This window comes from Grammomys surdaster, unplaced genomic scaffold (assembly GCF_004785775.1).
Source record: "Grammomys surdaster isolate TR1022 unplaced genomic scaffold, NIH_TR_1.0 126248, whole genome shotgun sequence".
Taxonomy (NCBI): domain Eukaryota; kingdom Metazoa; phylum Chordata; class Mammalia; order Rodentia; family Muridae; genus Grammomys; species Grammomys surdaster.
Window position 1 is genome coordinate 560,424 of NW_021621048.1, and position 27,853 is coordinate 588,276.

A 27,853-nucleotide genomic window follows, 5' to 3' on the forward strand; every position below is an offset into this window, starting at 1 on the left:
GAGAGAGAGAGAGAGAGAGAGAGAGAGAGAGAGAGAGAGAGAGAGAGAGCGCAAGATTTCAAGGTTAGAAACTGCTGAGATTAAATAGGGAGCACAGAAAAATGTATTCAATACAAAAATAAAAAATTCCCCAAATCCTGGGAAACAAATGGGCCTCCAAGTACAAGAGGTCCAGATACCACCATCAACCACCACAGAGAAGAACTTCTCCATGATACCTTATAGTCAAGATGCTGCACTACAACCCACAGAAACCACTGAGACTTTGTTGTCCAAAAGCAAAGTGACAACACACGGATGAGAAAGGTGATTCAAAGAGAGACAGAATGAGCTGCAGGTGAAACGTAAGTGCCCAACATTGATCTGGGCAGACAGCACAGCACACACAAACAGGGAGGGGGCTGAGTCTGCCAGGGCTCCGGAGAACTGACACTGCTCAGCGTGAATCCGACAGAAGGTGAAGAGCCCTCAATGGATGAACTTTGAAGAGTGTTCAGGTGGCTTTACATTTCATCCTAAGGGTAGCTCAGGGGCTATAATCAGAAGCTATTGTTCTTACTTCTGGAGAGAAGCCAGATCCACAGCAGGGAGGGAGGCCAGCGGAACACCGTTTGGACTTGAGAATCTAGCACACAAAGGGTATGAATATGGGGGAGGGGGGGGAACATAGTTTTCTGTTGGAAGTCAGAAGAAAATCGCTGGGAGTCAGTTCTCTAATACCGCGGAAGTTCCTGGGATCAAATCCGGGTTGTTTGCTTGGCAGCAAGTGCTTGCTGAGCCATCTCACCAGACCTCCAAAAGTTTTTGACTGAAATTTTTTTTCTCAAAGATTTTTGCATGTCCCTGTCTTGTTATTTGTTTTTTTTTTTAACTAGTCACTTTTTTCATTTTACAAAGTAAAAGAAACACAGATAAGAAAGAAGGACTGTTAAATCTAAATGAGAAACAGTGCACATATGTCTCCCTCCCTCCCACTCGCCTGAAATGATTCAAAAGATCAGATTAGCTGAGCTTGATTCCAATGAAGGGGGTGGCAAATCTTGGAATTGTTTTTCATATTATCCCGTGCTTATAAATCAACCCTAGCCCTGTATATGTAACAGAATGTGATCCAAAAGTGTGAACAATGGAGAGACTGGCATGGGAGCCTGAAACCCCAGGGTCCGAGACAAAGTTATAGCCAGTCCTGACTTCCTGTGACCTAGAGTATGACACTGTCTTGGTCAAATGGTAAGAAGCTCTGTAGAGTTAAGGTCCACAGCCTTTAATGCTAGCACTTGGGAGGCAGACACAGGTGTATTTCTGAGTTCGAGGCCAGCCTAGTCTACAAAGTGAGTTCCAGGGAAGCCATCACACTGCCCTGAGGTTAAGTACCATCACTCCTGAGCAGAAGTGTTAGAGAGCAGGGCTTGGAGCCTAGGGACAGTGCAAGGAGACAGCACTCAGCAAGAAGGTGCAACACCAACCTCTCTTCCCACATACTCTAGGAAAATGTTTCTCTTTAGCCAAACCCAACAGGAAGCCATTTATCTACAGAAGACCAGACACAAGACCAGACACCAGGACCACAGAACTGGATGGCGAAAGAGCTCAGGCTAAGCCTGCAGTGGCAAGTGGGAGCATCCGGCACAAGTTCAGTGGATCTCATGAATGTACTACTCTGTTGACTATGATCATGGGAATGTGTTTGCTTTTTCTTCCTTTATTACGAGCTACACAGTTATCTGTGAATCCCACCCCCACTGGGTTTCCCCCCATTCTGGGTTTTGAATGGACTATGTGGTCTTATCATCAAGTCACTGGAAGGCACTAGGCAGTGCGAATGTAAAAGGAATGAGCTAGTCCATTCTTGGTTGCTATAACAGAGTATCAGAGTGGGTAGTAAAGAGACAGCAGAAACTCATAACTCTGGAGACTAAGACAGGCAAATCATGATACCAGAATCTGGCAAAAGCCTTTTGTGTTGGTCATATCATAGTGTGTGAGACAGAGAAACATATGTCAAAGCCATTCATTTTCCCCGGAGCCCATGCCTGTGATGAGTAACTCATTAACCCATTATCCCATTGATAACAGCATTAGTCTGCTCATAAGAACAGAGTACCTCTTAAAAGGCCCACATCTTAATGCCTTTACAACAGTGCTTAAATTAAAAGAGGATGTACAAACTACAGCTGGTAACAGGCCAGAGCACTGGAGGCTTGTTTACATGGCTGAGATCAGAGCTTGGGAACTTATGAACAAGGTAATATTCTTTTGTCTACCCCATGTTTGCTTCTTGGTCTGTAACTGAGATTAGGATCCTAGCAAGTTTCTGCACTGCCAGAACACTGGTAGCATCAAGGGAGAAAACCAGCGTCCCTCGGTTCCCATGAACATCTGCTCACAGCTGCCAGCTAGATACACTAACAGCAGATCACAGTTAGAGCTTTGTTTGTCCTTGTGTGTTGTCCGTAACTTATTTAATTGTGCTACTGATTAATGTCAAACGCCACACCCTGTAAATCCAATGTGTTTCTTTCCCAGAATCCTTACAACAATCACAGATTGACCAGCTGCAGAACACAGCAAAAAGAGCCATACATTTCAATACGTGTAAAATAATGCAGAACACATTCTCTGAGCCCAGTGCAACAAAGCTGGAGATAGGCAAAGCAAACAAAAACTCGGTTTGGAAATTCAAAAGGCATTTGATTACAACTTGACAGCCAGGCATGGCAGCACACTAGGAAGGCAGATCTCTGTGAGCACAGAGTTAGCTTGGTCTACAAAGCAAGTTCTAGGCTAGTCAGGTCCATGAAGTGAGACTTTGTCTTTTGGTTTTTTGATTTCTTGTTTGTTGTTTGTTTTGTTTTTGTTTTTCGAGACAGAGTTTCTCTGTATAGCACTGGTTGTCCTGGAACTCACTCTGTAGACCAGGCTGGCCTCAAACTCAGAAATCTGCCTGCATCTGCCTCCCAAGTGCTGGGATTAAAGGCGTGCGATGCTACCACCACCCGGCAAGACTCTGTCTTAAAATAGAGGAGAGAGGAGCAGTTATATAGTAACTACCCACCTAAAGGGTAGCTTCATTTCTGACTGTTTTAGACAGTGAAAACTGGAGATTTATATAGCAATCCCATTGAATCTTTATGTAACAATTCTATAGGATCTGTATTATATAGCTATCCTATTGGATCTGAGAGAAGAGGAGGAATCAGGTCTTACAAAAAGAAAAAAAAAACCCTCAGCCTTTAAACAGGAAATCATGAAAATAAACCATTCGTTCAAGAGGTAGAAGGAATAGCAATAAAAAATAACACCAAAAAATAAAAGAAAAACAATTAATAAACATAGGTATTGATGAGTTAGAAAACAGTAGAATCAATAAGTAGTTGAACATCTTAATATAAATCAAATATTTATAAGAGAAGAGCAATTCTATGAAGACAAAATCAGCATGTTAAAGAAGAGGTGACACAGATGGAGAAACTTGGAATGACAGAGACTGTTTGGTAGCAAGTGTAATAAATTGGAAAGTGTGAACAAATTATCTTGGAAATTACACTGAGATTGACTCAAGAAAGACAAGCTAAACAAATTAAAAATAATGTAAAAATGCTCCTTCTTTAAGTGGAGTTTGTCTGAAAGATACTATCTTGCCTAAGTGTTGGGAAATTCACTGCTATATTCCACTATTAAAGTCAGAAAAATTCATTTCATAGTAGTGGCTTAAAAATAAATACATAAAGAGCAATAGCTTCCTTTTCTGCCAATAATGTTCACTTTTAAAAACTTTTAACGTTCACTTTTAAAAATGTGTGATGGGATATGCCTGTAATCTCAGCTACTGTGAAAGCAGAGGCAGGAGAATCTCCAAGTTTGGGTCCAGCCTGCACAACGCAGCAAGCCCCCACCTTACAAAAATTAAGTTCAAAACATAAAAATATCACGTTTGCAATAGTAACCATTAAATACAAAATATCCTACATGCCAAAAATTCTCTGATTCCATAAACTTAATGTCTCTGTTTCAAAGCTTTTCTTTTTTAATATGTTGCCAAAGGGGAAAAAAATTCTCTAAATGCACATTTACACGTGCGCATGCACACACACACACACACACACACACTCACAGTGAGGCCTCAGTTTTTCCACCTGGAAAATGGGGTTTTTAACCTCTGTTCAAAAATTTTATTTGGAGGGATGTAGTGAACCTAGAAGACAAGGCCCAAATGCACAGTGGTTAGTCAGCCTCTGCCCTTCCCTGGAGAAGAGCCTAAACTTTTGAACCTGTAGACACTGTGTTTAACCTCCAAGTGTGCCCCTTTCTACTAAGTTCTACTAACTTTGACAACATATTGTGTTCTCTGATTTTGGCAGGCAGGGGAGCGATATGAATTAACATGTATTTGTTACAGAGAGGGCAGCCATGATAAATCAAAGAATTTCACACAGTTCTCTAGCTTGGGGAACCAAGGAGATTACTGGGATCATTTACAGGGTGTGGGTAACTCAAAGGCAGCTATATCACTAACCCACGCCCCCTCCCAATAATGGGTGCATCCCTGGAGCTTCCTGCCCAACTTGCTGGCAGTTCTCTTGAAGGTTTTCTCTTCCATTACCACCTGCCCCAGCAACTGCTCACCTAACCCTAGGGAGTTCTGTGAGTCTCCTTAGGTCCAAGCTTCCAGATCTATGGTAGTTTGAATGAGAATGGCCCCCATAGGCTCAATACTTAGTCATTGATTGGTAAACTGAGAAAGATTAGAAACTATGGCCCTGTAGAAGAAGGTGTGGCCTTGTTGGAGGAGATGTACCTTCAAGTTTTAAAAGCACACACTAGACCCAGTCTTTCTGGGCAGGCTTCCAGATTAAACCCAAGGGTTGCCTTGGTCATGACGTCTCTTCACTGCAATGGAACAGTGACTAGGAGAAGAGGCTTGTAAGGTCTTATGAGCCTTCCTCCTTCCCTCTAGGATGCCCACCTTCTCTATGGCTCTTCCATGAGCCAAGAACCAGCCTTGGAAATGATAACTTCTTAGCCAGAATCATTAAGTGGCTTCCAAGAGCACTGAGCTTGATTCCAGTCAAAAGACTGCCAAGAGGCCAAATGTTATCTCAGGTTTCTGCCTGTGGTCACTGGAAGGAAAAAAAAAAAAGCAATATTCACACATCTTACATAAGAGTAATCAAATTCCAGACAGGTCTCCGACCATTTTCTTCTCTCTAGCACAGAAGCTTCGAGCTAATGCAGGCCTTCCAGCACGGTCTAGCTCACCAGAAAGTCCCAGAACCCCAGGCTTAGCAAAAGTATATGACTCCAGCACCCCAGTGCTAACCAGGGCAGGAGGGAGGGCCCTGCAGAGATCTGCTTCTGCTTAGAGGGAGCTTTAATGGTTCTTAGCCCCGGCTCCATGCTGGGATCTCCCAGGAACTTCTAAATAGGGTGCACATGTCCAAATTCTGTCTTCACTAGCCTGGAGTAAGGTCTGAACACAGACTTTAAACCTCTAAAGTGCACGGAAGCTCAGAGTTTCTGAAGGGGGTTCAATTCTCCTCCTGACTGACACCTTTGCTTACCATGCCTTCCTCAAACCTAAGAGAAAGTGGGTTTTTCCTCTGGCTATCCTAGGAGTTCTAGAGCAAAGGTGTTCCTAGGCTAGCCCAAGCTCCAGAAGGCAGAGACTATGTTTTTCTTATCATTGTGTCTCTCCAGGATCCAGCCAACTGAATAAGAATGTGTGAGAGAGAATGATGAGTCCGACACTCTCTCACCTCCCAAGTGCCCAACATCTAATGAGTAAACTGCAAAGCAGTGTAACAGGTCTGGCTTAGACCCCGCCTGGCTCCCCTGAGGAACAGTGTACCTCTGACCACAATCTCAGGTGATTCATGTGCCCAAGGCAGCATCATTAATTCTGCCATATATCAGTAAGTCTCCAAACTCCCGTGGTGAAATCCCTTGTGAACATGTGTTACCCATCCATCCATAAATCTAGAGCTCAGGTGCAGTCAGAACATCTGTAGGTACTGTAGGTCTGTCTGTCTGTCTGCCTTACAAGCTTCAACCATGGCTCTAGCTCATGCAGAGAAGACTCACTCCCTGACTATCTGGCACCATTGGAGGATAAACCCCAGCCACTCTATGCAACTCCAAAGCCTTGCTCTATATCAGCCTCAATCTGGTTCAAATTCCAATTCCTTCACTTTCCATTAGAATAAACCCTAAGTGTGTGAACCCAAACCCAACCTACACTGAAGTCTACAGAGAAAATGGACTGACCAATCTGAGGCAAAGTGGTTTTAGCATAGTGACCCTTATCAGAGATTTCCTTGGTTCTTTCTGTAACAGGTTTTCTAACGGGAATTTACATAAAAACCTCAATCCTGAAAATTCTGCTTCCACACGAAGGCAAGAGAAGGTTAGGTAGTTGCCTGCAGTCAGGGCGCTGACGTGGAAACATCAGAAATTCAAGCCAGCCTGGGCTACATAACCAGAAGTAGTCTGAAAAGAGGAGAAAGGGCTAAGTAGGGAAAAGATGGATGGGGCAGAAGAAAGAAGAAAATTAAAAAACAAGGGGAAATTATCTCATCATTTCACAGGCTCTCTTGAGCAAATCAAGTCTTCATGAAGAGGCTTAACCCTCTGCCCTTTTTTCTTTTGATTACCCGAGGAAGAAAAATTAATATAGTATAGGAACACAGGCCTGGACCACTATGTCCTGAACTGGAACAGCTCCATTCCAGATCATGGTGTATGGGGTGTGAGTGTGTGTGTGTGTGTGTGTGTGTGTGTGTGTGTGTGTGTGCTCTAAAGGGGGAAGGGCTCTCGCGGTTCTGTGAGGAAAGATGGTGTTTTTTCTCCAGAGAGCTGCGAGGACACCCGTCCCGGCTGCAAACTGTCAGCGCTGGGCGCCGTTCCCGGTTTCAATGAGGCCGCTGCCCTCTGCGGCAGACGGCGATGCGCGCTCCCCGCACCAGATCCCGGCTGGCCCAGCAGCCCGCGCGCTCTGCCGGTGCAGCATGCGGGCTCTGTGACGTTCTCGGATAAATGCCGTGTAACTGTGTAGGCGAATTGAAGCTAAAAATAAGAACGGAAAATCTATCATTAAGGTATCATTGCGCCAGAGCAGCTATTTGAAGGCCCCCATGGTCCCCGGAGCCTGTGTTTGAAGCCCGCCTTCAGGCTTCAGGGGTATTTGCTGAAAACTCCTAGCAGCGACTTGCTAGCCAGACCTTAGGGTTCATGGAGTGACACTGGTAATTATGGCACCTCTCAAAATGAAATAAAACTAAACAGTCACCTCTCCCCACCCAAGTTCAGCCCTTGTATTCTCAGGTCGCTGGCGAAGCCGCGAGGAATAGAGCTGAAAACAGAAGAAAAAGAGAGAGACTCGAACGGTTATGAACAAACTAGTACATCCCTTTCGCTAGCCACCTTCTTCCATCCACCTTGAATTAGAAAAATAAAGTAGGGAAAGAAGGTGAGGGAAAGCTGTAGGAAAGAAAAATGACAAATGCGGGGGGGGGGGGGGCTAGCTCTAGGTCTAAGGTACGCCGCAGCGGGGCGCAAAGAACACAAACTCCGGGGAGGTGAGTCTCCCGGGTGCCATTGGGTTGAACGAAAATTGATCTGAATTGGCTTAGAACACCAGAAGTGGAGAAGAGGAAAACAAGGAGGGAGGAGTAGGCGTGTGTGTGTGTGTGTGTGTGTGTGTGCGTGCGTGTGTGTGTCCGGGGAGGGGAGGAGGCGCCAAGGTGCAGCCTGCGTGCGGCTCTGCGCCTCGGCGGGGGTGCGTGCGTGTGTCCCTGTCCGCGCTGCTGAAACGGGCTCTTCGAGGGACTGGCGTCATATGACTCCGCCTGCTGCCCCCCAGCCAACGCACAGACCGCCCTTCCCTCAGTTCGCTGAGGGAGGGTCGGGCGACATCCCCTGGGCCCCCCCCCCCCCCCCCCGGGGCGGGGGGGGGGGGGGGGGAGACCCCCCGGGGCCCCCCCCCCCCCCGGCTCTGCCGAGAGAAGAGGTTCTAGCAAGGAAGGGTCCAGCTAGGAGCTCGGCGTCAGATCTCAAAGTGTAGATCTTAAAGGGGGTGGAGTGTCAGAGAGAGAGAGGGAGGGGGGAGAGAGAGAGAGAGGGAGGGAGGGAGGGAGCGATTCGGCGAGCGCCAGAGAACGCCAGAGCGGCGCGCACCGACGAGGGGCAGTCGGGTGCCTCTCTGAGATGTAAGTGCGTGAGGTCTCTCTGGCCTTCTAGCACCATGCAGAGAGCCCTCCGGATGAACGATGGCCATGTCATGGCCCTGGGGATGCTGGCCCAGAAAGAGGGCACGCGCAAAGGCTACCTGTGCAAGAGGAGTTCGGACAGCCAAAAATGGCATACCAGGTGGTTTGCGCTGTTTCAGAACATGCTCTTCTACTTCGACAGCGACACTAGCCCTCGGCCCTCGGGGCTCTACCTGCTGGAAAGCTCTATCTGCAAACGCGCGCCCTCACCCAAGCGAGGTAGTTCCTCCAAGGAGTCCAGCAGCAAACAGGTGAGAGGAACGCCGCGTCCCGACCTCCCGCGCCCCTGATCAGGCCTTTGAGGGTTCAAGGCCTTCCATCTAGCTTCGGTGACAGAACTTTGACCCTCTCCTCTAAGAATTTAGGGAGTCTTAGCATCTTTCTCGGGAAGGTCCGACTGGACCAAATTGGGAGGGTGACCCTAGTAGGGGCAGAGGAGATAGGGACTGCGGGTAGGGCGTCGCTACCAGCTGCGGCCTTGGCAGGGTAAACCCCGTAGGTGGTGGTGGTGGGGGGGCGGGACACGGAGGCTGAAACTTGGAGATACAGATGAAGATGGGGTCCAAAGGACCAACTCGGGCAAGGAATCTCATCACCGTCCAACTCAAAATGGTGCCCCTAGCCCCCCCACCCCACCCCCCATCCCTGATAGCCCCCATCTTCTGCCCGAAGTGTGAAATTCCCAACACTTCGGCTTGGAAAGGGCGAGACAGACGTCGGAGCGTCGCGGTCCCTTGCCTCCCGCAGCTAGTGGCGAAGAATAATCTGCGCTAGCCTGGCCGAGTTAGGGAATGGGGAGGGGGGGCCTGGGGAGTCGTTTTGTGCGATCTAGTGATGGTGTGCTCCAGCTGGCTCTGGGCAGGCTAACAAACCCCAGGGTTACAAAAACCGCAGAGATGCGCAGAGGTCAGGGCCAGGGCTGCTGCGAAGCAGCGGGACAAGTGGGTTCTTCTTTCCTCCCCCGCCCCTTGCGCCGCCGCGGCCGCGGCGGTCGCCGCGGTAGCGCTGCGCTCACTCGTTCACTCTCTTGCTGGCGTTGCTCAAACAGCAAAGCTAAAGGGCTAGGCCGCGATCTGCTGCGGGCCTAGACATGATTGACGCAGTAGTTTACCATTGAAAGGGGAGGGGCACCTGCTGCCGCTGGGTGGGAACCCTTGGGGAGAGATATCTTTAAGCTTGATATCCCTCCCAAGGCATTGGTCCCCCAGCCTCTGGGAGGGAAGGAAAAATACATGACAGTGTACCTTAAAATGTCAGCCCTAGGAGAGGCCTGACATTCACAGGGCCTAGCCCCACCTGGCTATTTGCCCGGATGGAGACATTGAGGCCTAGAGAGGGGGAGGGGGAGGGGGAGGAAAGAGAGAAATATTGATTGATTTTTTTTGCGCAGCGTCATAGCAGGAGTCGACGTCGACGTAAGGTTCTGAGAAGACAACCAACCAGGATCTCAAAAACATTCAGGCTGGTGGCAATTGAATTGACGGGTATGACAGACAGCCTTGAAGTCTCCTTCTCCATAACTAGGACAGAGATCTGCACTCTGTCTCCTCATCACTCTTTATAGATCTTTAGCTCCTTTAGTATTAGGTGATGGTTTTGGGGGTGGGGGTGGGGCCTTGGAAGTGGGGGCATAAATTTGGAGGAAGACTCTTGAAAATGACCAGTCGGGAGACCAGGCAGAGGCTCCCAGATGGCAAGGAAGAGCAGTCCTTTATCTTGTAGCCAAATGGAGCCTTACTGGGCTCAGCTAGAACACCCAGACCCAGGCTGTCAGCCCTTCTGCTCGCCCACTGTCTGCAGCCACACCTGTATCTACCAGTAAATTGCACCCCCAGACTCAGCCAGGGCCTTCTCGACCCCCAGCTCCCTACATAACAGTAGGCCCTGAGCTCCTAGGTGGGAAGGAAGACAGGAATAGGGAAGCCATGTTGGTGCAGGTTCAAGGTCTAAAGGACAAACAAGATGGAGGCTGAAGCTCCGCCCCCAGCTGATTGGCTTCTTCCTGTGTGGCGTCATTCAATACAGAGAAGGCCTCTGAGCCTGTTTTGTATACAAAGGGGAAGTGACGCTGGCTGGATAGATCCTTAGGTCCTTGAGAACACAAAACCAAATTTTGTGAAGGAGAAGATGCTCACAATACAATTTTGTGGGCTTCGAGCTAGATTAGATTATATCTGTCTGCATATTTGGTCAATCCATTCTCCTCATTCTCCAGGCTAAGAAACTGAGGATCACAGAAAGGGAGTTGCTCTGTCAAAAATAAGGCCTAGGATTGACTCAGTGTCTAAATTTGGCAAGATTAGCTGGTATCTGGTGGAACTTCATTTTACCCAACTGTAAACCTATAGGAACAGAGAGCAGATCTGAGCTGGAAATCCCCCACCCTGGTAGCAGTGGCAAGGTTGAGGACTGAACACATAGCAGATATATAGAAAATGCTTCTTGGGCTGTACGTGTTTGAAGTGTCATATGTTACTTCCATATTTCATGTCCTGAGAACCGACCTGGGCACTATGCCTAAGAAGCTGATGATCACAGATGTTGGGATTCTGGGGAACATAAATACAAACAGGGAGGTGCACTATAACCTGTTAAGACCTGGATTGCAAGGTGTTTTGAGAGCCCAGGCTGATCTGACGTCATCTCACCCAGCTGTACCCAGATTAATCTATGTTTAAAGCAAGAGTAATATCCAGGGCTTTGTCCCATACTGGATCTGCCCCCGGGACCCCAGGGTCTCCTGAAATGAGATGATGGAATGAGATGGATCTTGTCCCCCACCCTCTTAGCTGCTGCAGGGTACCTGTTTACTCAGCCCTGAACCATGACGTGTCCTGAATTTGCAGCATAGGTTCAACATGCCTAGAGATTGGCCCTGGGAACCACATACTCTGCTTCTGAACAGAGTCATCCATGGTGGCTTTCCCAAACTACCTGAAATAAAATTTCTAGTGCTGGCTTCTTGGTAAGAGATCTTGCCAAACTAACCTTGGTACAGCTTGTGTTGTGCTCCCTCCAACCAGGAGGGGCCAATGTGGATGGAGGATGCCTTATGATGCCTTCCCTTGAAAGAGAAAAAGGATTCAAGCAAACTGTAATGCCAATGGCTCAGAGCTTGATAGAAGCATAGGCTCCGTGAGCCGAGAACCCCTCCTCCACGAGGCCAGTGTTATTACCTAACATTGCTCAGGATTCTTATCTATAGGGAAGATTCCTGACTGGCCTGGTGGATTGATCTCCACCACAGCCTGGAGACTCTGTGTGCTCCGGTTTTACAGGTGAGGAGACAGACTCCTCAGTGGCCACCCATCACAGCAGCAAACATGTGGCTCACCCTCTAGCCTCCCCCCTCTGCAGCTCTGTCAGCCTCGCCACCCTCCAGAGCTGAAACCTAGTGAACTCCTCCACAAGGCAGGGAAATGCAAGCGGGGGGGGGGGGGGGGGGGGGGGGGGGGGGAGGGGGGGAGGAAAGGAGAGAGAGAGAGAGAGAGAGAGAGAATGCTGCTGTGATGGCAATACCCTTCACACACAGCTTCCTATGATCCAAGCAAACCAGGGATGAAGGGCAGCTTCAACTTAAAAAGGATTTGTACCTGCAAGAAGCTGGCAAGGTTGAGCTAGAGTGCCTGCATGTATGATTGCTGGCTCTGGAGAAACTGTGTGTGGTGTTCCTTTACCCACTCTACCTCTCAGTCAATAATAATAATAATAATAATAATAATAATAATAATGGAATTGAAGAAGCTCCCTGAGGATGCCTCTCATAGGAATGGAACAAAGAAGGCTCTACTCCCTGCCCTATGTCTGCTGACAGTAGGGTGAGGGTCAGGGATACATTATATTCCTGTCTCACAGGTGCAGAGAAGAGACCCTTACACTCCAAGCAAGCACAGAGTTTTGTTCCATGCGGTATCTACCTAGGGCAAGAAATCCTCCCAGAGAGCCCCCTGGAGGACCCGTTCACTCACAGCCCATCCTCAGATAGGAACTCTGCCTCATCTCATTCTTATCTCCCCTCACTCTAATCTGGTTCCCCCTCAAACAGTCCCAGTTATTCTATTATTCTTATATTTACATCACTTTTGACCTTTGTGATTGACACACAACACATGCCATTTGTACATGTTTACAAGGTAGTGTTACATTCTGAGTCACATCCACATTAAGTGGTGACTGACACAGGGTGCCTCCTATATACATTACCTGAACTCTTACACATTTCTTACCTGGAGTGGATTCAAATTCCTCCTTCTGCTAGCCATTCCCTAGAGGATCCCTTGAAAGCCAGCCTGCTGATGCCCCTACTGCAGCCCCAACACCTCTCTCCTCTTCCTCCTAGCTCCCATCACAAGCCCTCATATTGTCCACTACGTGCATGACCCTCAGTGGACAAAAGCAAGCATACATGCAGAAAGGGATGGACCCAATGAAAGGCCAAGGTCAGATGTTTAGCAAGTGGCCTCCCTGTTACCTGGATCCTAGGGAATCCAGCCCTTCTTCCCACTCTCAAGGCCCTAGAAGGTGCTCTTCCCTCTAATATGGTGGTCTTCGCCTCTGTCCATACATGTGGGATGTAGCCTCTGATTCTCTAGCAGGTCTCAGCCTAAAAGTGGCCTCTCAGAAGACAAGCCTGCCTGCACCCCTCCAGGAGCCAGTACATCTCCCAGCTTCAGTACCAGTGGTGTTTCTAGCACCTTCTTTATTCATATTTTTAGTCATAGTCCATGACTACTTCCTGTGCTCAGCTGGTAGTTTGTAGATGGAGATTTCCTTCACTAAATCCAGACACCAGGACAGTGCCAGACAACTGAGACAGAAATTGCATAATTAAGTGCCTAGGTCACAGATGTGGAGCCTGGAAAGAAAGGATGAATTTCTGTGATAAGCAGAAGACCCTAGTGAGGGACTGGGAGGAACTGTCACTCCACTGGCTGAGATGGAGAGGTGCGGATAAAACCTGATGCCCACATTCTGTGCTGGGACATTGGGCATGAGCATACAGCCAGCTGTGATAGGGAGCAGACTCATGACAGTGAGAAGTAGTGCTGTCTCAGGAGGACAGGCAGGAAAATGCTAGAGGCAGGAAAAGGTTTTGTTCAGAGCTGTGAAGAGGATGTCCATTACAGAAACAGTGACCCTCAGTGGACAAAAGCAAGCATATGTGCAGAAAGGTGTGGACCTGATGAAGGCCATGGTTAGATGCTTGGCAGGAAGCCTCCCTGTTACCCAGATCCTAGGGAATGAGGTGATGTACTGGACAGGTACACAGGGGAGAAGACTGGACAGTGCCAGCTGGGGAGACCCTGTGTGCTCCCTTAGAGTCAGCCTGACATTAACTTCTTTCACAACCTGCCATGGCTTGTTAGCCTATCCTTTGTGTTCTCTGAGAGCAGCCAACAGTGACGTGCTGAGCTCAGTGTTCTCTACAGTGCTGCCCAGGTTCTGTTGCTCCAGCTCCACAGACATGGATGGGAAGCCCAGAAGACTCGCCAACGCTGCGTGACAGAGTGGAGTCGCAGCATCTCTTCCACCACCCTGTAGATTGGTCATTTAGTTCTGAGAAGCCCTGGGGGCCACACCCCCACATCAGTCAGAGAAGTCTGTTTTGAACTGTTTTATATATTAATTGGTGTTCCACATAAAAACTCATCTATATGAATGCTATAAAGTGTTTGACGTTCACTACAAGTTATTACCAAATGCCCTTCAGCTTGGCTTTGGCATGTTCTAAATGCAGATTAAAATGTCTATAATTTTTCTTTCTCTTTATTTTCAGTAGTGGGGATTGAATGAAGACTTTGTGCATGCTAGGCAAGTGGTCTGCTACTCAGCTACCCATCTACCCTGTGTTGTTAAAATACAAAAACAAATACCAAAAACAAAAACCAAAAAACAACATACAGTTTTGCTAAGTTACCCAGGCTGGTCTCAAACTTTGGAAGCTCCTGCCTCAGGCTACCAAGTAACTGGGATTACAGTCATGAGCCTCTACACCCAGTTTAAAATGTATATAATTTTACAACATGGTGCTTTAAAATAATATACAAGAAACACTTGAGTAAGAGCACTGAGCACTAGCCACTGAGCTCCAGAATATGACTCTATGCTTCCCTTAATGATCTTGGTAGCTTTAGAAGGCCATTGTTAACCCATTTCAAAATGGAAAACCCGAGGCTCCAAGAAAGAATTCTACTTCTTGTGATCAAAGTTGCAGAGCAAGTATATGCAAGCACAGATCACTCTCAAATCTAAGCTCTCCAGCTACAAGCAGAACATAAAGACTCTGGCTGGGTACTTCTTTAGCATCCTCTGCCTGCCAGGATAGAAAAAGAACCAGGAAGAATTAAGAGCAGTGCTGGGGATGTGGCTTAGTTAACCTAGCAAACACAAAGACCTGGGCTCATCTTTATGCCAGGCATGGCAGTACATAACTGTCACCCCAGCACTCAGGGTGCAGAGGCAGGAGGATATCTGCATGCTTGAGGCCAGCCACAGATATTGTAGACAGAGACCTTGTCTAAGGAGGGAAAAAAATTAACAGTGAGTAAAATATGCCATGGCCATTTTGAGTGACTTTTGAGAAGGCAGCTTTCCACTTGGGTGGGAACTTTGCAATTCTGTCATGATCAAGGGAAAACACAAGGCAGGCATCTATCTACACCCCACAGTCCTGACTCACCGGAATCTGTAGGAGCCTGGAGCTGGTGTGATATACATACAGCCAAAACCACAACTCAGTCTCTTGATATATATTCAAGAGCCCCAGAGGTTTGTAAACGTGACAGAAGCCCAAAACACTGCCAAGACTCAAATGCTCCCATGAGGGCCACTGTCATGAAGAGAATATCAGGGAGGCCCAGACACCCCCACTTCTTGTCTCCAGAGTGGAATGTACACACCCTCAGACACACACACACACACACACACACACACACACACACACACCAGATTAAGATAGATTTCAATCTTTATAAGGTTCAGTGTCCCCATCACTTTTAAACTAGCTACAAGGTAGAAAGCTAGGGCAGGACCTGGCAGGTGTAGCCAGTGCATAGTAACAGTTACGACTTCCACATAATGCTTTTTTAAAACAACCAAACCTTTCCTCGGTGAATCAGTAAACCAGATCACCAGGGTGCCAGGAGAAGCAAGTCAGCACATAGCTGTAACCCCAAAAGCTTCTGAAATTCTTTTTTTTTTTTAAATATTTATTTATTTATTTTATTGATGAGTACATTGTAGCTGTCTTCAGACACACCAGAAGAGGGCATCCAATCTCATTACGGATGGTTGTGAGCCACCATGTGGTTGCTGGGATTTGAACTCAGGACCTCTGGAAGAGCAGTCTGTGTTCTTAACCGCTGAGCCATCTCTCCAGCCCCGCTTCTGAAATTCTTAATAAGCTACTCCTGAAAAGGGGAAGCTGACTGCTGCAGGCCACTGCTTGGTCTCTAGCACTATACCACTAAAAGTGAACATTGGTAAAGGCTAGAATTTGGGGAGCACTCAGGGTCCCCTTCATTCTCATCCAGCCCTGTGACACACTGCTGAAAGTTATGAAATGCCTCAATGCAATACCAACAAACACCTGTGGAGCGTGTGCTATATCCAGCTCTGAGCTCCCGAAGCCAAAGGTCAGAACTAGAACCAGACTTTCTAAAGTGATAGGGTCGATGGCTATTCAGGCCAATTGTTAAGTTAGGTGATTTTTGCTTTAGAGAATGGGTTTTACTAACCTCTTGGGCAAAGGCAGCTTCTTCCCTCCACAAAAAGAGATAATCATTTTCTAGATGGCATCTCCCAGTTGATCCTCGAATTTCTCCACGTTGGAAAAATCCAACTCATATCTTATAATAAAACCTTGTCAGCCGGGTGGTGGTGGCGCACGCCTTTAATCCCAGCACTTGGGAGGCAGAGGCAGGCGGATTTCTGAGTTCAAGGCCAGCTTGGTGTACAGAGTGAGTTCCAGGACAGCCAGGGCTATACAGAGACACCCTGTCTCGGAAAAACAACAAAACAAAACAACCCAAAACCTTGTCAAACCTACTTTTAGGAAAGTGAGTGGATGAATTCATATCATCCTTCAAAGGGATTCCAAAATTCTTTGTAGAAATGCTGAGAAAACTACATGAACATTTCCAACTACAGGCATAGTTGTCTAAATGCCTCCTGGGTTCTTTAGCAACCTCCGGACATTAATAAAATGGTTTGAAAGAATGTGGCCACAGGCAGTGTTTGCAGACTGCCCAGTATCCCTTTGCCTCAAGCCTGCCCTCCCAAGATCTTCTTTGCCCTCTGGTCAGATGGTTTGCCACCCACTTTTTCCTTCTGGTCAGATCTGTGGAAAACTGGGAGTGGGGAGAGAGGGTAGAGTTCCTGATAGGCCTACTGTATGGGTGTAGGTGAGGAGAGGTATGCAGTTGTGTCAGAGAGTTTCCCTGCTAGCCTGGGCAAGGAAGAGAGCAGACTATAAGACATTTAACTGCCTCAGGAGCTGGAATGAGCAAAAGTGTGAATGGTTCACATAACTTCAGCGAGGCATGAAGCTGATCTTAGGGGCTAAGTCACTGTCCCAGTCAGCAGTTCTTGCTGGCCCTCAGTGAAAACCATGCTCAGGAGACTACTTGGTGGCATTTGAGTGTCAGCATCCTGACTATGCACAGCACCACCCAGGTCTAGAGACCAGTCAGTCAGTCAGTCAGAGAAGCTCGCAGCCCCTATCTTGTTTATTCTAGTCAGTTAGTAATACAATTGGCTACTATAATTGACCCACAGCTGAACGAGACAAAAAAGAAAAGAAAAAAAAAAGGCATCTAGTAAACTGGCTCTTCCCTTCCGACTCTAGTTTCCGAGAAGAGCTCATTATCACTAATGTCCTGTGTGCTCTCTCAGAAAGGACACATATCAGCTATGTGCCTGTGGAACAGAGAGCTGGCAACAATGATTTGAGCATGTTGAGTTCTACAGAAGCAGAGGGTCTCAGCGCATGCACGAAGGAAAGGATGCCACTCGTAGGGGTAAGGCAGATGGAAGTGGTTCCTCAGCCAGGCCTTGGAGACGCTGGTTTCTGTGGTCTGTTAATTACCACTGTCATGCTTTTCCAAGTCTTCTCTTTTGCCTACGCTGTAGTGAGTGGGCTCCTGTCCTTTCAGAGAAGTCATTTCTGACTAAGAAACAGCCCTGCAGTCTGGCGCTGTGCCTTGCGCTAGGCATGGAGCTGTCCTTGTTTGCTGAGTGGGTGACCAAACTCATTAGACCAGCTCATTAGTTAATTGGTTAATAGCAAGATCCTCAAAGCAGGTGGTGTTGAATTTACCCCTCAGGAGTGGGCAGTGGAGCCAACAAGATTGCTGGGGGACAGGCATTTTATGAAAAAGATTTTGACACCACATGGACAGCAGGAATTTACTGGGCAGTCCTGCAGCCAAAGAATTATTTCTGGAACATAGTCAATGTAGAATAACCTTTTTGTCTTATTGATTTACTTACCTATTTTTTTTTTTGAGCCAGCGTCTAGGTAGCCCAGGCTAGCCTCAAACATGAGATCTTCTTGCCACAGTCCCTAGAGTTCTGGGATATGTGGAACACCAGGCCTATCTCTGTTTCATTTGGGGTGGGGGGAAGATCTATAAATGTCCCATAAATTCATAATTCTCAGGAATCATACTGTGGTTGTGGCAGGCGTCAGGGTTTGGAGTCCAAATGTATTATTTCCTCCTGGAGACTTCAAAATGGCTTGTCACTTCTGTGGACAGTTCCCTCTTTCAAAATTCCTGCCCCCATGGGGTAGTTAATGCTGCGGCTCTTGGGAGCCACCTGTCCTGTGAAGGGTAGGGAGATAAGGAGTGGGTAGTAAGGAGAAGGACAGGAACCATGACCAGCAGAGAATTAAAAGATCTAGACAAGAAGGCACGGAAAGAACAGGAAGATGTGTTATCTTTCCCAGCTCAAATAACCAAGGTATCGTTACAGAATCTTGGCTCATCCAAGCCAGAAGCTTACTCGCTGTACAAGACACAGTGACAGGGGACAAGTCTTACCCTGGGTCATGAGAGGTAGAGCTATTGAAAGCACAGCTGCTGTGGCCAGCATCCCCTTCAGCTTGTCTCCTTATGGATGTACGTGAGCCAGTCTGGGTCTGTGGCTACTTTCCAAGGAATGAGGACCAGAAGATAGATATGAGGGTTTCTGAACCACAGGGAAGGCTCAGACTGATTTTCAATCTGTTCCTGGGCTATCTATCACTAATCAGCCATGAGATGGGCACTGCAAACCCTCAGGAGCTCTGTACATTTAATGCTGCCCAAAACTTGGCCCCAAATCTCTACACTGGATCCGGGCCTGAAAGAGAACAATATTTTTATCGCATACCTGCAGCAAATCATACCAGCCAAGAAGTATCCACCCTGAATTAGGCTCAGCTGTCTTGTCCAACAGGGCTGCTATGGGGTAATGCTATAAAGACAGTAAGAAAATCAAAAGAGTAGCAAACATGCAATGGGGACTTGTAGTCAGGACGGCACCAGCATTCTCACAATTGGACCTTAGGAGAGCTACGAAAGGAAGAGAGCCTCTTCATGTCCGTTGTGTAGATGAAGAAACGGGTAAAACCCACTAGACATTGCTCAAGGTTATCTGTCTAGCAAAACATGCTGGCATAGAATTTATCATAAAACACAAGGCCCCAGAGCTTTCCATTGCTGTCCCCAAATACATAAGAATATGACCTGCCCTTTCATTTCTCCTCCCTCAGTGAAGTCAACCATTTCTTCACCTCAAAAGGAAGTAAATAGGCTGGGAAGATGGGCTACTGAGGAAGTGCATGCTGGGCAACCAAGAGAACCTGAACTTGGATCCCCAGGACCACGGAAAGGCCAGGCGTGATGGCCTCTGGGTAATCCCAGCACTGGGGAGGCAAAAACGTAAGGTAGAAAGCAATTGAAGAGGACAGTCAACTTCTGGCCCCCACACAAGTTACGCACATACACACTCAGGCTCTCTCACACACACACATGAACACATATGAACATGCAAACACATACACACACATGAACGTACATACACACTCATGCTCATGCACACACACATATGAACACATACACAAAAAAAAAAAAACAGAAGGGAAGAAGTTCTTCCAAACACAGTCTCCCTTTTCCTTTAACCTCCTTTTACGGAGGCTGGAGTGAATATACCTGTCTCCTTACCTTTGTCATGCTTTGCCCCAGGAAGGGGCAGCTCGTGGTGCAGGGGCAGATGAGGTATGTACTACTTGACCCAAATTGGCCTGTAAAGCCACAGTATTACAGCCCTGACTCTTCCATGTTCTCATTCTCCCAAGTCCCGGATCAAGGGGACACCTGAACCTCTCACAGCGTAGGTCCCATACCTATAGGAAACAGGAAACAATTAAACCAGAGCCACACATGCCCTCAGCGATTAGCACCAGATGTTTCCCAAGCTCAAGCAACATACCGTACCATTGGTACCAGCCAAGGAGGACCGCAAAGAGCCATTCTGTGGTGCAGGAAGGTGTTTCCGTTGTCCTTAGGCATCTGTGCCAAATTGTAGAGAGGAACCTTCCATCTGGAATGACTACTCACCAGGAGCCACTCATGAAAGCCAAGGTTGTCCTCGAGGGCTGCAGAATACAACAGGAGCCCAGATGGTAGTTTATGTCGGCTTTCCTATAAAACCCTGCCAATGTTTCCAAACACCTGAACTTCCCAATAAGATGTTGGCAGGAGAAAGGGAGCAGCAAAAGCCAAGGCTTTCTTAGCTCGTAGACCTCAGGGTCCCAGTTAGATGCAAAAGGGAGTCCCTTCACTGTCACCTTTTCTCTAAATCCTTGTCTTCCCTCATTTTCAGACTCAGGGGCTAATTCATAATCTTGGCTATTCTCACACCTCCACAAAAGACTTCCCTTCCTTTAACTTTAACACCAGAACCCCCTTCCACAGAAGTTTCTCTAATCACCATCCTGGATGGGGAGTAGGTGAGAAACAGGCTGGCACAGAGGAAATGCTATCCCCCTGAGCCCATCCCTGAGCTCTATGTATTTGGGGGAGCCTATCCTGATGATAATCAAAATAAAACATCAGATCCAGACTCCAGCCATCGAAAAGCAGCAAACCTACGGTCCTGCCCTCCATGGGGGCTTTGCGATGTTCAGCATGATGACCGCCATGGGGCATGAGCTCAGGAGAGTTCTGTCGAGTCATTATTAATGTGAGCCCAGAAAGAGCTACATCCTTCCTGGTGCCTTACAGAGACCTCAAGGTCAGGGTTGGGTAAAGCCTCCTCATCTCATTCATCCTCCCCTTCAGCCATTTATTGGTCTGTCAGAACCAGCACAGGGTGGGGCTGAGAACACTACAGAACATTCAGGCCCTGGCCTTGAGCAATCCCAGCCCCACACATGGGTCAGTGCATCTCAGAGGTTCCAACACTGCAGAGGAAACGTTAGCAATCTGTATCCCAGTGCCAAAGGTCAGACCCCAAGTAGGAGGTGTGTCAATTGGCTCCTTCACTCTCCACTTACACGGTGTCTCTAAGTGTCTGGGGTCATCAGCTGAAAAGCAAATGATGCCTGCAGCATTTGGTGGCTATGGGATGAAACAAGATCATGTAAAATGAAATTTTATAGGCTCCTTTCCTGTCCTGAGATGGAGAAGGAGCTGAGTAGCCTTCTGCAGCTCCTCTCTTAACCTGCTTCCTTCCCACAGGACCAGTGCCTGTAGAGCTCTTCTTCAGCAGTTCAAGGCTGGAGCTGACATTTTATGTGGCTGGCCCACTTATCTGTTTCTTAGTAAACAAGAGATAGTACTAACTCTGCAATAAGTCTCCCCCCCAACCCCCTAACACAGACACACAGACACACAGACACACAGACACACAGACACACAGACACACACACACACACACACACACCACTACAAGTAAGACACTAAAATTAGTTTACACATCTCACCTCATGCTGCCGCTTTCAGTCACTTGGGCACTGAGGCACTGAAACACAGGTACCCTGAATGGCACACTTCCAAAGGTCCGGCCCAAGGCCTTTCTTTGCACCTTACCCTGCTTCTTTCTAAGAGATAGAGCTAGTGGCCCCAGTTTTGGATTCTCCATCCATCTGAATGGCTTCTCAGCTTCTCTCTTGACCTCAAAGCTGTCCCTGGAACCCTACATTCTGTATGCTCATCTCAACTCATCCTGCCCCACCCAACCACCTATAGAGCCCTATTTATGGCACTTCCGTTACTCAAACCAGAAACCAAGATCTCACCCTGGCTCCTCTCGCCTTGTATTCTGCACCCCTGAGTTCCTATGTAGGAGTACTCTTCTGCCTTTCCTCTCTCTGCTGTGTATCTCTTCTACTCACAGAAGGTCACAGGCTCCGGGTACCTGTGTTGTCACCCACAGTCTTCCAACCAACTTGAAGGAGAACCAGGACCCAAGACACATCCTCTGAGAAGCTCCTTTTCAGTGGCTGGCTTCCTCTGTACTATTCAGTCCCTTTCACCTTGAGCATGATAGCAATCAGATGGCATTAATTACTGCACACATTCACGCCATCCTTACTTAGTGACAGGTGGTGTTCAGAGAGCTTCATGGGTACTTAACTGCCATAACAACCCTATAGATGTGTGTCTCTGATTTGGCTCCTCAGCTCCCCAGAGACCTCAGGGAGGCTGGCCCCACCACTGACTGAGCCTGAAGTCAGACACCTGCGCCTAGCACAGAAGTGGTTATGATGTAGTTTTCTGGGGACTGTACCATTGATTTGATTCCTTCACCTCAGCATTTAGATGAGTTCTTAGTCAATTTTCATGGAGTAATTAAAGGCATGCTACATTGAATTGGTACCCAGCCCTCCCACAGAGATGTTCTCTTGGAGGGTTTCCCCTGCTGTCCTTCCAGGGTGCCTGATGGTTTCGAACTGGCTTGTTTGTTTGTTTGTTTGTTTGTAATTGACTAGCAAATAAGGCTTTGTAGACTTTGCCTCCTTATCACATCCTAGGCCTGGGTTTTGTTACGCCACACAAAATCCTTTTGGATTGAGCACTTTAAAGTACTAAATCGCTGTATTCCAGCGATTACAAAGAATGTATCTGGAGCCAGCTGCTGTAGCAGCAAGCACTCAGCATTACAGCTGCGAATGCTATGGGACTTGTGAGCATCCTGCTAACTGGAGGTGTCTGTGTCTTTTTCTCTGTGCACCAGTATTACTTCACAGTGATCTTCTCCAGTGAAAACCAGAAGCCCTTAGAGCTGAGGACCGATGATCTCGACGACTGTGATCAGTGGGTGATGGCGATCTCTAGCGTCAGGTATGTCTCACCTTACTAAACTGTCTAGGCAGCAAACACCAAACCAAGGAAATTTCTGCAAATCTATGTCTCAGAACAAGGAGGTGGGAAAGGAGGGGAGGAGATCGTAGATGCTGTAAAAGTATCTCTTGTTGGGGTCCAGTCTAGGCTGCCCCAGAGAATGAAAGAACTGCAGCCCCACTCTATCTAACCATATAGTCCCATCTTGTCTTAATTAGGGTTTTATTGCTGCCATGACCAAGGCAACTCTTATAAATATGAACATTTAATTGGGGCTGGCTTGCAGTTTCAGAGGTTCAGTCCATCATCATTGTGGCAGGAAGCATGGCAGTGTGCAGACAGAACGGCACTAGAGGAACGAAGAGTTCTATATCTTGATCCAAAGGCAGCCAGGAGGAGACTGGATAAGTCCCACACTGGGCATAGTTTGAGCATTTAAGACCTCAAAGGCCTGCCTCCACAGTGACATGCTTCCTCCACTAGGCCATACCTCCTCATAGTGCCATTCCCTGTGGACCAAGCATTCAAACACATGAATCTCTGAGAGCCAAACCTATTCAAACCACTACACTTCACTCCTAGGTTCCCTTAGGCTTGCAGCCATAACATAATGCAAAACACATTTAATCCAACTTAAAAGTCCCCATAATACATCACAGTCTCAACAATGTTTAAAAGTACAAGGTTCGAAGTCTCTTTTGAGAAGCATGCAATTTCTTAATTGTAATCCCCGATAAAATCAAAATATAAAAGCAGGTCACATATTTCCAACATATCATGGCCCAGGATTTATATTACTCCTACTAGCCATAGGGAAAGGAACACAGTGAGAAAATACTGGACCAAACGAAGAGCAAAAACAAGCTGGGCAAACTCCAAACTGCATCTTCATGTCTGATGTCAAAGCACTCCTCAGATCTCTAACTCCTTTAATCTTTGTTATCTGCAACACACTTCTTTCTCTTGGGTTGTCTCTACTCTCGGTTAGCAGTTTTCCTTGGTAGGTATCCCACAACTATGGCAGCTCCAACACCTCAGGATCTCCAAGGTAATCCAGGCTTCAACTTCAGAGCTTCACACAATGGCCTTTTACAGCTTCACACAATAGCCTTTCTGGGCCTCTCTTCAGAGACACCTCTGACACATTCCTGGCTTTCCTTAGCTGCAGAGGGAAATTCCACTCTTGACGTTAAAGCCAGAACCATGAGGCAAAGCTGCCAAGTTCTGCCGCTTGCTAGTGCTGCAACATGGTCCCCTTGTTCAATTTCACCTTCACCAGTCTTTCTGTTTTCGATAGTTTCCTTCACTGCCTAAGATTGGCTGTTCTGAAACTTGCTCTGTGGACCAGGATGACCTTGAACTCAGAGATCTGCCTGCTTCTGTTTCCTGAGTGCTGGGATACATGCCTGGACCTAAGCTTTTCTTTAATTCGTTTTAAATATAGATCTTTATGAATATGGCCACCATGTCTCAAGATCTGGATTAAAGGCATATGTTGGTCTAGATCAAAAGTGTATATCATCCTACCTCAAGATCCAGATCAAAGCCTGTGTCTCCCAGATTCAAGATCTGGAATAAAGGCATATTATCTTCTGCCTTAAGATCCAGATCAGGTGTGCCATCCATTTCTGGATTGTAGTTCATTTCAGATATAGTAAAGTTGGCAACTGTGACTAGCCATCACAATCTACCCCTTGAACATATCTCCTATGTCCAAATAAAAACAATTACCAGGTCATAATAATGCCTAATATGATACAACTATCCCTTGTACAACTGAAAATGCATTGTAAATTTATAGTAGGTGCCAATGTCCTTTGAGGAACATTCTTTTCACAAGATGAAAGCTTAGCTGGGTAGAATCTTGCACTGAGGTCCCCACTCCCTTAATTCCACTAAATATCTTTAATCTGTTTATCTCCAGAACACAGGATTTAGCTCCATTGCACCTCCTGGTGCCCCTTTAATCCCTGAACCATATATTTTGTACTTTTTCTTGTGCAGCTTGCTCCACTTGCAAAACCCACTTCTCATGATAGTGAACCACAGGACAGAGTCTAGGCTGTTTTGAGATTTCCTTTACCAAAGCAATTAATTTAAATCTCTTCACCTTAGCCTCAGGCAGACTCTTCAGACAAGGGCAAAGAACAGCCATATTTGTCACCATAATATCTCAAGAACAATCTCTAGGCAATATACTAAAATTCTTCTCTAAAATCTCTTTAGCCGGGCCCCCGAGAGTTCAAATCACACTGATCATGACTGTCTTCCATGCTTTTACTAGTATGGCCCATTAAGCCCCACTTAAAGCATTCCACTGTTTTCTTAATTCAAAGTCCCCAAATCCACATTCCTCCGAACAAAAACATGGTCAGGCCTATCAGAGCAATAATATGTGCGCTATCATCCAGTAGTTCCATTTACTGGTACCTATCCAAGAGGAATGAAAAATGACCACAAAAGTCTCTCTTCTTAATAGCTTAACGCATAACTATAAGCCATGATGTTTATAACCAAGCTAACATATAAGCAAACCTCTTGTGCATCCACAAAGTGGAGTGTTCCTGGGAAATAATCATGAATCAACTACAGTTATACACAACAAGACGGATGAATTTCAAAACCAGTATGCAGCAAAAAAAATATATGCTGTATGATTCCAGTTATATGAATTTCTAAATCAGACAAAACTAACCAGGGTGGTAAAAACCGGAGGAGCAGCTACTTCTGGGGTGGGGTAGAGTGGGAAGAGATTCCTGGGTGCTAGAAGTTATCTTTGCCTTAATTAAGGGTTTATGCTTTTTATCATAATTGCTCAAATTGTTACTGGGGTATGGGACCTGGACTGGTTATGTCCAGATTCTTGGTCTCTTATTCAAAGAACTAAAATAATGGCTCACATAAAATTGTAAATGTAACAAAGCAATAGAGGAGGTCAGATAGTCTGTCAAGAGTGACAACAGGCCCCAAGAGTGAGAGGACTCAAGGCCCAATTGCTGTTTGGCATTTCCCTTTTTTTTTTGTTTTTTGTTTTTTGTTTTTTCGAGACAGGGTTTCTCTGTGTAGTTCTAGCTGTCCTGGAACTCACTCTGTAGACCAGGCTGGCCTCGAACTCAGAAATCCTCCTACCTCTGCCTCCCAAGTGCTGGGATTAAAGGCGTGTGACACCACCACCCAGCTTGGCACTTCCTTTAATGGGCTTCAAATAAAAGATGATTTTGTTGTTGTTGTTTTAGGGTGTGGGTGGGGTTTTTGTCTTGATTGATATATTAAGTTATAGAACCTCTTCTCTACATATGTCCTTTCCCCTAATTTATCTGATTTTAATCATTTGCATGCCCAATTATGTACAGTCATAAAGTGGCAAATATGAGATTCTACCAAAATTTTTTTTGCAGTTTAAGGACATCGTTTGCCTTATTGAAAATGCACCCAAAACTAGTTCAGGCTAGACTGACCTTCCTACTCCACACCAGAACATAATTAAAGTATGGTTGAATAGAATCTGTCTAAGTTTGATGGTTGTTAAGGAAAGGAGAAACCAACATTGCATTCTTTAGAGCGGGTTGTGCATGCAGACCAAGGCAGACAGAGGTCCTAGGTTGCAAACACGTTGACAGGTAAGTTCCCTAGAAAGGAGAGAGAGAGAGAGAGAGAGAGAGAGAGAGAGAGAGAGAGGTATGAAGTCCAGGCTATCAGGTGCATTGTTAAAAGAGATATATCCCAAGCCAAGCAGAGTCTCAGATTGCTAAGCTATTTCCTATACTTCTCTTCCTCAACACCGTGACATCAGTATCTGTACTTTCCACAATGTGTGTATTGAACTTCACATTTTAAAAATGAACGATGAATAATAGAATGTCTCATGTTTTTGTTGGTGCATAACAAATCACTACAAACTTGTCAGCTTAAAATATCCTTTCATTATTTTGTGGTTCTGCAAATCAGAAATCCAGGTTCAACTGAGGTTTCTGCCTGGTACCTTGTGAGGCGAAATCAAGGTCATGTCCCTGAACTATAGGCTTTATGAAACCTCAACCTGAGAGAGAGGTAGGGAAGGAGGAGAGAGAGAGAGCGAGAGAGAGAGAGAGAGAGAGAGAGAGAGAGAGAGAGAGAGAGAGAGAGAGAGAGAGTAAGAGAGAGAGAGAGAACGTACATGCATGTACATGTGTGGATGTGCATGTGATACAAGAATTATTTCCGGGGGGGGGGAGTAAATAATGTTCACCCCTGTCTTTGTGAAGTCCCAAGCAAAAACCCCCAGTCCTACAAGGTTCACACTGGGAAACTAGAGAATGTTTTGGGCTCAGTTACAAAGTGGTGAGGGATTGCCAGCAGGATCGTAAAGCACCACACATGAAGTCTTCATTCAGCATAGATTATGACTTCCCCATATTCATATAGACAGAGCCACCTTCTGTTAACTTTCTCCAGACAATATACTCTAACACCTTCCTCTACCCCAAAGCCACGTGGAAAAATAACCAGGAGGAGGGGCCAGAATCTCAGATGAGGATCCAATGACCCTCCCCACCCTTTCCTTCTATACAGGACTGTCAATTTGGGAGATCACATTCTACAACAGTGTTTGTGTGTAGCAGCAGCAACATCTGGCTCTCTGCCACAGCCAGATTGAGTGTAGAGTATTTTTACATATTCCCAATTTACTTTTTATTTACATGTACTTAATAGAAACATTTCGTGTACAAAAATAAGCACTGTGGTATTAATACCATGTAGAAACACAATGCTCTCTCACACTGTTTGTATCATATAGTCTAGTATTATGGGATGCCTCTGCAATGTGTGTGTATAGTTGTTTATAAGATAAAGCAGCCAGTATGGTTCATATCCAATATGTAGTGAGAGCTACTTGTCAGGCCAGGGGTCAGAGAGGCTGAAATGCATGCTCCAGCCCTAGGACCAATTCCACCTCCAGCTTTGACACTGTCCAACTGTTGTTCTGAGCAAACTGTTCAGTGTCTTCATTGAGTAAATCATACAGTCAACTTTGATCATAATCCCTGAGTTTCCTTCTAGCTCTAAAAGTCTATGAGTTCATAAAGACAGTGCACACACCAGGTGAGGCTCACTCAGTCTCCACTGGAAGGTTTCCAGAAGAGGAAAGAGTGGGGTGGAGAATGGAAGGGCTGGGGTAGGAGTGGATAGAAAAGACGGGAAGGGAGGAAAGCGGTCTTGGTTTTTATTGTTGTTAGCGAATACTTGAAATACTCAGCTGAAAGAGAGAGAGAGAGAGAGAGA

At 46.5% G+C, this 27,853-nt stretch overlaps 1 protein-coding gene across 3 annotated transcripts in view; it reads left to right on the plus strand.

The window, feature by feature from the left end:
* The first annotated feature begins 8,239 nt into the window (after positions 1-8,239).
* The window catches only part of Rasgrf1 (Ras protein specific guanine nucleotide releasing factor 1), a 109,437-nt gene continuing 89,823 nt past the window's right edge, over positions 8,240-27,853 (plus strand). For 2 of the 3 annotated variants that reach the window (XM_028758949.1, XM_028758951.1), the window contains exons 1-3: positions 8,240-8,515; positions 12,717-12,719; positions 22,485-22,591. In XM_028758949.1, coding sequence (XP_028614782.1) covers positions 8,240-8,515; positions 12,717-12,719; positions 22,485-22,591 — 386 coding nt within the window. The remainder of the gene's footprint in view (positions 8,516-12,716; positions 12,720-22,484; positions 22,592-27,853) is intronic. The other variant, XM_028758950.1, reaches the window with a different exon arrangement.